The sequence below is a fragment of the Aplidium turbinatum genome, chromosome 16 (genome assembly GCF_918807975.1).
Source record: "Aplidium turbinatum chromosome 16, kaAplTurb1.1, whole genome shotgun sequence".
Classification (NCBI taxonomy): Eukaryota; Metazoa; Chordata; class Ascidiacea; order Aplousobranchia; family Polyclinidae; genus Aplidium; species Aplidium turbinatum.
Window position 1 is genome coordinate 5,358,547 of NC_137487.1, and position 10,113 is coordinate 5,368,659.

Below are 10,113 nucleotides of genomic sequence, written 5' to 3' on the forward strand. Positions count from 1 at the left end.
GGTCACCTATCCACTGCAAGTCCTATGTAGATGATTACGTCGTTTTAAAGTATTGCAGCGAAAATTTAGCGCTTTTTGTAGTGCTGCAGTGTTGTAGACATACGCAATGCAATAACGTTGTATTTGCATTAAAATACGCTGTTTTGCTGATGACTGTAAACGTTTGTAGCCTTATTTATATGGACATAAAATATTGTGGTTATCTCTTAAAACTTAACTACTGCGCGGAGAAGATGGTTCTTCCAAACTGCTTTCGCGTTTCCTCAATCAATTCTTTGGTTCTTAATATTTTAAAAAAACAAAGATAATAATATCCTGTTTTGCATGAAAACTTTAATAAAAGTTAGTCTGTATTACGTAATGAAAAAACAAAGTTTCGGTGTTTTTTATATATCCACCAGGCAGCAATCTTCTGAAACATGATGGAAATGAGTGGAACTTGAAACTTGTCCAAAACAGTGTGTTTTGCCAATTAAACTTCAATTTGTTTCAATGACGCATAGAATAAATTTAGAGCAGACTGAAATAGCGCGTTGGTTGGTTTAAGTTATGAATTTTTCTCACGACTTCCTTAGATCTTGGAGCGGCAAAACAAATATCATAACAATGTACACTTTGTAAATGTTTGAACATTCACAAAGCATACGTTGATGCGACGTTTTTAGATGTTGACTGAAAGTAAAAGCAAACTTGCGCCCAAACTGTTGATCTCAATCGTCCGTGACCTAATCAAGTCGGGGATCTGGAAATGCTGTTTAGTTCTTTACGAGATGGCGTCGCTGTTGAGGGCGTGGTGCTTTTTCTATTCAGATGCATCTCGGCGAATTATTCCGGGCTTGCGGGGTCGCGTGCATCAAAAGTCGGCGTTTTCTTTGATTTTTTTATCCGGGTCATTTAGCACTCCAGATTTTTTTGACTTTTTTACAAAATTGGTATGGTTCAGGGGCTGGCGGAATTTCGACGAATGCTTTCGTTTTCCCACCGTTTCACTGTCCGGTGTTTGAAAACTTGGCATCACGACGTCAGACATTTTTTCACTGACGTCATCCTTTTCCTTCTTTTTAGAAGATTTTGGTAAAAGATCGGCAAGAAGATTTTCAATCTCTTCTTCTGTTCCGTTAAAATTACTGAAATTTACGGATAAAACTTTTCCTTTTTTAGCCGGCAAATAGTTGGGGAGCTTTCTGGCAGAGAGTTCTCCAATTTTTAAAGGGAGGAAGTGAGACTGAATTAATTTAGGATTTGCTCCTTTCAGCTTCCGAACTCTTCCCTTTTTGTTGACATTGAGGAAGCAACCCTTGCAGGATAGGGACTCGTACGTGTTCTGATTATTCAGCAAGATCTTCTCTCTGAATTGGCAGCGCGACCTTTTGTACTTTTTCTGCAAAACAAACGATAACATATGAAAAATATGGTCAAAAAATCAACTGATACTCAAAGACAGAATTGAAAATGTTCAAATTTCAAACTTTTTAAAAGCACGATTTGCACAGAACGGGCAAAAATCAAAGGGAAAGCGCGGTAATGAAGCAGAAAGTGTATTTCCGGTCTCTTTAGAAACGAGTTAACTTCATCTTTAAAGTTATTTGATCTCTCGTGACAGGAGAACATGGCAAAGTAATGCTTATATTGACAGTGAGATCGATTTGTTACATCTTGCTGTGCCATCTTATTCAACTAGTCTCAACTGCTGTTTACATCCTTGCTAGTGTGATACATGAGCTAATCAAACCAGAAGGGGAAAAATGGATAATGAGAAGTGCAGTTTAAGGCTGCTATGCGTTAGGCTATATGCTACCGTGTCTCCGTTTGCAAAACAAACTGAAACTTCAGTCCAAGGAAGTGAAACAACTCCAGATCACAAGCTTTTTCTTGAGATTGAGTATATTGTCGCCTTTTCAGAGTCCCGCCTCTGTTTGTGCATTAAACAAGGACCCCTTTCTTTGCGCATACCCCAAGTTATTATGCTAACAAACACGGTCAAGCCCATTAACCTCAACAATTGGAAGCTTGGACTGCGATGTTGAAACAAGTTTGTAAACTTTTCAAATACTTCTTTCCGTCTGTGTTTAATTTCCATAGCAGTAAAGTGTGAGATTGAATGTGTCTTGCCATGAATGTGCACGCCTAGGGTTGTTCTTGTTAGTCAAGGAGGCAATTTATATTCTGCAAGCTTCGTATACACGGAAAAGTTTGTAACCACAGAGTTTGTATGGCTTGCATTGAAGTAGATTGTGTGATTTTGCTACTAATACTGATAGTTGCAATGCTGTGTTGAAACGTAGTATTCTGACTGCAGATAAGTGTTTACAGATGCTCCAACACACATACCAAGGGTTGATCTATCATTACTTGTTAGTTCTTCGATCACAAAACCAATTGTCAACTAAACAAGAGCATGTTGAATTTGTGGATATTGATAAATTTTACTTCGTTTTGACGAAGTACGTAAGTAAAGACATATTATAGACCTGACGAACTCGATGCGAGGATTAGGACATGTACGTTTATCACTGTAACTTTAACATACGTTTGCTTTTTTCAATAGGATACGTAGCTTAGTTGTTGGTGAGAACTTTGCTTTTAAAGTTTTAATTTCAATAGCATTTATACCGCTCTTTAGACCATAAAGTGCAGACGTTAAAGCGAATTATGTCATCGCTTTAATTCAAACTGTGAAGGAATATAAAGTTTGACAATATTATATTGTTAAAACACAGTGCTACTTTTCCGTTGCTTTACAGCTTAATAACGACACTTTTGATCAAATGTAATTTAAACGGCTTGGTGAAAAAGAATACAGTAAGTTTTTTGGAATCAAACCACAGTTGTGATAAATTGGCTTGCAGAATTACTGGTCTATAAAAGAGGCACAATCCTATAAATAGAAAGGTGAAGTTTTTACAAAGCACGGAAGTCACGGTCATAGATTTTGTGAAACTAACCCCGACGAAAAGGTCTTCATAAACAATGACAAACAGGTAGCTTTATTCCAATTCAATTAAGTAATCGATTGAAATTTGATCAAGTAGGTATTTCTGAGCCAAAATCAAGGTCATTTCTTTAAATTTCAGCTGACAAATGCTATAGTGTCTCAGCACGTCACTTCTTTCTTTTCACTCTGCCAAATACGCTTTTGCACCAAAAAAAATAGTTTAAAAAGATATAATCAACACCTTAGATAAAGCAAAGTCTTTTTGAATAATTTGATTTGCAATTACGATACACCAATGAACGATTGTTTGACGTTGCTTTTGCTAAACGAATCCTTTCTTCAGCAGTAACAATATTTTAAAACTACGAAGAAGAGTTTAATTATCAGGTTTGAAGTCACACAAATGATATTTGTGAATTGAGTTGCTCGTTTGAAACGTGTACAGCATTCATAATCTCTGTTTAATTTGCACTTCAAGAGAAAAGTGACCAATTGAAAAAAGCATTACTGGTTAATTGATGGCTGATGGTTTTTCATTATAAAACTCGCAAGTCTATTAGGCTTTTAAAGCGTTTAAGACTGCCATTTATTTGCCCTAATTTACAAGAATTAATTTCGAAACACTGTTTTTGGACTTGCAAACAGCTGAATTATTTTGAGGAGAAAGTTTCCAGAAAGAGTGTCAAGGTACTTTTTAATTGATTTGTGCGGATCGAATGTATTCGGTATACACGCCCGAAAAGTTTGACAACTAAATTCTCGGGAACTGAGAGCTGAAGATTACGGAATCTCAAGCAAAATGCAAACACCTTTGCAGATATCCTATTGCTGAAAGTTTGACTTATTACCAGCTGTTGTGTATGCAAACGATGCATGTGTGATTCTCCGCAGCAAATTTTACAAGCGTTTAAACATAGTAAATCTAAAAAATGGTTCACGCATTTCTTGGGCGAGTTCCCATTCTCAAATCAATACTTTTCTTTTAACCATTTTTTACAACTTCAACGTGATCGAGTAGTAAATCAAAGGAAATAACGACAATGTAACATCGTCGAAATAGATACGAAATTGTGAAGTTTTTAGTCTTGCAATGTTGTAAAAAAAACAACTAAATTTTAATTGTCAATCTAGTACATTTCCTTCAAAGTTCCATTTTGACATAACCTCATGAAGTGTGGATTTAGTGACAGTCTGAAGCTAAAAATATAACAAACTTTTCCCTTTGCGATGGCAACGGGCTGGGTTGGCCTTTTAGACAAATAAACATCACAGAGTCAATTACGTCAAACATCTATCCAAGAATAACTGGAGTGGACTTTTGACATTGTACTCAAGGATTTGGTAAGGTGCTTATACTTTCATTGTCGTTCTGTCACTTTGTATTTTAACGTCTTGCTTACAACGGAAATAGAATCGCACAGTTAAAGAAAATCTTTGCTATAATCTTCTCTGACTTCAAAGAAGATATCCGGTATATTTCGGAAAAAGCATTAAATCTAGTTCCACATTTTTTGATAGATTTAACAATTAAATGTCGTTTCCCAATTATTGATATATTACCTACAACAACCTAAGAAACTTTCTACTTCTTAGGAGTTTTATCAATCTTCTGTTTGCACCAGTCTCTTACTACTTTAATATGCAAAACAAATTATTTAATAACAGCCTGATATTCATAAGATACTTGGTAAGTCATTCTACTTCTACCCAACCAGCAAAACCTATCCGCTTATTACATTGATTTAACGTTTGTATACGTTGCATCAATGCAAAAAGGATAAATTTTGCTTCTGGGAATGCATTATTGCGGCAGCACCACAGAAGCATCTTTCCTCTCCGGGCCACTTCCTGAAACCTTTCCCACCAATTACGAAGCAATTTAAGACCACTATTGCCACGCTTTGCGGTATAATGCCCAAACAAATGAATAGTTTTACATTGATTCAAAGAATGCAGACTTGGCTTTAGTGTAAAAATAGGGATTTTTAGGCTGGTGCGCTCAAATAGTATTGCTCAGTTCAAAAACTTTATTTGCGCTTTTTTCTGACAATCTCTGGACAGTTGATTTGCTGGAGACCGGTTATTTATTTGATTTTTGTTTCATTACCATGTTTCCACATAATTGCGACCAAGTTGAATTTTGAAAACTGTCTTACCCTGGATTTGACAACCCCTTTCTTCGTGACGCAAACAAATCGCTTTGACGCGACACCCATGATTGTCACTCTCCCCCCGGCTCCAACACCCCTGATTTCAAGAATGCCTGAAACAAAGATAAACAGTTAAGATCGGTGGAAAATGGTATTAATGGGAAGTAAAGACATACAATAAAAACACCATTATCCCGGACAGCAAAATCCGCCATTTTCACATTAATTTAACGTCTGCATCAATGTAAAAATGGCGAATTTTGCTGTCAGGGATATGGATTAAACTATGAGTTCTACAACAATGGATTAGATGGCCATCACAACTTCCCAATAATTGCAGATAATTCCAACTATTGGATGATGTTTAGGTCTGATCCTAAGCGAACAACGGAGACACATCACAATTAAGTTGAGTGTCTGTTTGAACCCGACCAAATTATATCGAAGATAAAAATCATTTCTTTCAATAAAACTTACAATTAAATCTGTCACATTCTGTTGAATAAGCTTAAGCTACTCTTAGCCAGACCTAACTACTTTGTTAACCTTGGTAATATTTTCAGCTTATTTTGTTTGTTTTAAACACAATAATGTCTCCCATTAACATTTATATTGTCGCGAGAAAAATAATTTTTAAGTTTCATGACCATAATTAGGTAATTTAGACCTACATAAAATTTCCAACAAATATAATGTGGCCTCTCTTCTTCGAGCATATTTTTCCTGCTTTCCTTTATTTTCACTATCGTTCGTGTATGAATATTTTTTTAACATTGAGAAGGAAACATATGTTTAGATTAAAGATTAGTAAGTTGTATGTTTAGGAGTTTCATTTCATAGTTTGTTTGACAGCTGAATCAACTAATTTTAATTCTGTTTTGATGCATTGCTTTTACGTTCTTTAGTGTTGAAGAAGCATCACAGAAACCGTTTTTTACCTTGCACAAGAAATGTCTGTGTTTGCTTTTGTCAGTTTTTAACCTTTGAAATTCATGCATTTCTCCAGTTATCGTCAAACCAAATCAAGTAAAAGCTTTTGTTATTGTTATTGTGCAAATACTACGTGAACGCCGCATTTTTTCTCAAACAACCTCAGCTCTGTTTGTTGTTTTATTTAAGAGTGTGCCTCGCACTGTCACAATATCGAGCTAAAATCGCAACAAGTCAACTTTTTCCTATCGTGCTTCAAGAGAACAGCCAATGCATTGTTGACTGAATGTGCTAATTTCCAAACATCTGTAACAATGATATTCTATTTTATTCAAGCCAAAACTCGTCATGGTTCAAGAAAGCCCGACTTTTAAGGTGGCATTTGCGTGTAGCGATCTTAATTCCTATCCCAACCACACAAAAGAACATTTTTCTAGCCACGCAATGTCCAATCGGTGGGGTCAGAAAAACCAATAAAATTGACCCAGGTGTTTGCCATTTTTCGACGCTAGTTTCGACGATATGCCCATCTGGTTTATTAACAATACAAACTGAATAGCCCGTCAATCGAATTTGGTTAAGGCAACCAAATAATTACAAGATGTCACATCTCGACTACAGTTTATCGCTGCAAAAAGAAACCATTATTTTTTTCAAAAAAAATACGCATTTGAAGTTTCATTTGAGAAATGTTTCACCTAGCTTTCTAAACTCGATCTGCGTAGCAAGGTTTGGTAATGGAGAAGTCAATTTGGTAAATGTAGTCTCAGTAATGACAAGTTGGAAGGTAATTGGCCTTTTACATTCAACCACCACCTACCGGCAAACGCTCCACTGTTAATTACATAGTTTGATTCTTGCAAAATGGTCACCATGGTTTCCGAAATCTAAGTGTTGCCAGGTCAAAGGCTGTGTCTAATTAACTCTCGTGGTGAAAAAGGAAAATGTGAGTGTTGTAAAAACACAACTCTTCCCTCGGGTACAATAAAGCCTAAACTTACTTTAGTTTAACACTTGCGCTTACATACGCGGTTTGTTTTGTAAAAAAGTTGACTGTACATCAAAAACAGTTCTACAGATTTCCACATTTCACAGCCTATGTTTGTCAAATTGATATATGAGACATAAATGAAAAAACAATTTTTCTGAGTGAACACCTGCTTGAAAAAGTGATAAGACTCGCACTCCCAATACAAGTGTTCTTGAAGGCAAAGTTCTATGAAAATGCATGCTGCAATCGCTCTGACCGCAATGCAAACGGCTTCTGACTGAACCGCTTATTTTCCAGCTGACTTTTGTTAACTGTCGCGTTTATCAGCTAGTCTAAGCGGCGTAGCCGACTAGCGAGAAAACTGAGTAATCCGTGCTGGTGTTTTGGCTGCTTTAACGTGCGACCTGGCGATCATTATCTACCGTCATGCGATTGTTTGACAACTAATTGAGCTTTATTTAAATCTGTTGCAATTATTGCGGTTTAAGTCAAAGTTAAGACGCGATCCGTGCTAACCATACGTCGTGCTTTGTAATTAGCGAACGACGTTCAAAGAGTAAGTAGAATGAGCCAACACTTACAAGTTACGGACGTTAAGACCGATAGGAAAGTTATAACTGAGTAACTGGGCAATTGGTTGTCAAAGGCAACTAAACATTAGGTGGGGCAAAAATTTACTGGCTGGACAGTTTCATCTAGAAGTTGTAGCTCAAGTTAAAATTTAAAATAAAACCCAAATTTAATGTTATTTGACGTTATATTTATCAAAAACTAATGTTACTTTGCTGAAGTCCTAATTTGAGCAGGTGACATACATCACAATATTGACATCATAACAAAACGAATAATAAAATCACTGGTGGAACCATTGAAAATGTAAAGATCTGAGGACAATTTCAAATGAATGGAGTACCGTATTAGATCCAGATTCAATTTATTTGGAAAGGAGAACCTACCGTAAATAATATTTTGTGTTAACACAATTTTATTAATAAGTTTTGCTGCAAATTCGAATGACAAATGGGATAATAAAATTATGGTATCTATAACAATTAAAAAAAAGTTCGATAACAATTTGCTCGATATATTCAACAGTGAGCAAAGTTTTAAAATAATTTTTGGCAACCACAAAATAAAATCGATTTCAAATTTTCAAGCAATAAATTTCGACGAAGCATCTTTAATCGCTGAAATGGTTCGTCCATGACCTAATATCCACGTCTGTATGATTATTTTTATATATATTCACACATAAATTTATTATCAAAATGACCTTTCGCTGAAGATAGTTATTGGTTGTCATTTTGAGTTTAAAATTATTTTAGCTTTTGAATATGAAATTCAAATTAATTATTTCTTTAAAAGGTTAGTTCCAAATTTAAAATTGAGAAAAAAATATTTTAAATTAAGGTAAGTATAATGTTGTTTGAAGTCTTTACACTTCAGAATTTGCTGTATGTTGAGGATCGGAATGGCGTATGACAGCAGGTCCACGTACAAAAGACAACACCGGATCATAAACCCCATTTCCACACCATTCAATTACAACAGAAAATACACGATTGATAATAATAAGTTAGTTTCATGACGAGATAAAATATTTCTCAAAGGCTGGGCGTAAGCCTTCAGTCAACATGGACTGTCAAATGTTGATAAGGACGAACAGCGGAATTTCTTGTCAATATTTTCCTACGTTTTGATATAAACTTTTTTTTTTTAAACGTCTTTGTATTGCAAATAGAAGATCTTACCGCGACGGCGAGTGCTCAGCTCATCATTTAAGTCTACTAATAACTTTTTGATAGCGGTAAATAAGTCCTCTCTGTTCGTCATTGAGAAGTTCATAAATTGAAGAAAGTCTGAAGGGGCCAGCATCTGTTTATTCTATTTTAAATCACTCTGCAAAAGTCGGCGAGTCAAATGGGATGAAACCATCCGATGTCAGTGATAAGAATGCAGAAATTTACACAAGGTGTTTGAAGATTGATTTTATGACATTGGCTGTAATCACTTATTGCTTGAATATTGCCAATATGAAACAAACATGTAAACAGCCAACCCTTTCTACACAAACACTTGTTTTACGATTATACAGACGAGACGAAAATGTTTTAGGGTATGTGTTTGCACTGCATGATTAGTTTCGAAAACAAACCGTTAAAAACTGACTACAAACTTACTGTTGTTGCTTCGGATGGCGGACTTCTCTCCACTTATGGAGCCGTCTCCCCAAACGGCAAGATGGAAGGAGTTTCCGTTTTTGTTGTAAAGACGCTGTCGCCTAGGAGAAGCCAATACCTCGTTACGATCCACTTTGGTGTGAATGACTTCCGGTGAAAAAGGAACTTTTTTTTGTGCTGGTCTTTTTTGTCGTCGATTCTTTTTCCGCAAGCGTTTTCGACGGAATCTTTTGTTCTTCTTTCCCTGTTTGATTCCTTTCTTCCTTTTCCGATTGCTGGAATTCTTTTTCAAATGACGTCGTCCAACGGCAGAGCGTTTCGTCTTTGTTGAAATTCCATCAAACTTTGTAGTTGCCAATTCTACGTCTACTTTTTCTTGAATTGTGATTACGTCACTGTCAAAGTTTGTTTCGGACAATGTCAAGTTTTTGTTCTCATTTAAAGATGAGGAGTTCGCTGTACTGGCTTTTGATGCTGGAGCGCCTTCGGTGCACAACGTCATAGATAATATCAGACACATAAGCAGAAATGTCTTTGTCACGGAAAAACTAAAATTCTTTCGTAAAGAAAACGTCGAGTTGAAGGCATAGTTAAAATCAAACCATCTCACCCTTTTCCATAAAGTTAGGCTAGATATATTGTTTAAAGTACAGTGATGATTGTGTACTTTTGGAACAAGTTCGAAGTACTGTAAGTTGTTAAAACCATTTATCTTTTCCGTCGGCATATCTTTAGCGCAAGGTAATGTGGCCTGTCTACATTTTATGCAGCACCGCGCATCTACGTTGATGTCCAATGATTGCTTGGAGGTGAAGAAGGTTTTACATGTGGTATATAAGCTTCCCGATGGTACATCAGAGTAAGTTGCAGTGTCTTGAAAGTCCACTTTGTCGTTGTATTGCATGTTTTGTACTGTCATGCTTCTCT

General features: G+C 36.0%; 1 protein-coding gene across 1 annotated transcript; it reads right to left on the reverse strand.

The window, feature by feature from the left end:
- Positions 1-853: 853 nt before the first annotated feature.
- LOC145785946 (uncharacterized) lies at positions 854-9,688 on the reverse strand. Its single transcript, XM_082597640.1, has 3 exons — positions 9,187-9,688; positions 5,092-5,198; positions 854-1,381 (listed from the first exon to the last, which is right to left on the reverse strand). The coding sequence occupies exons 1-3, from the start codon at positions 9,686-9,688 to the stop codon at positions 854-856; spliced, it is 1,137 nt and encodes a 378-aa protein (XP_082453766.1).
- Between the last annotated feature and the right edge of the window lie 425 nt (positions 9,689-10,113).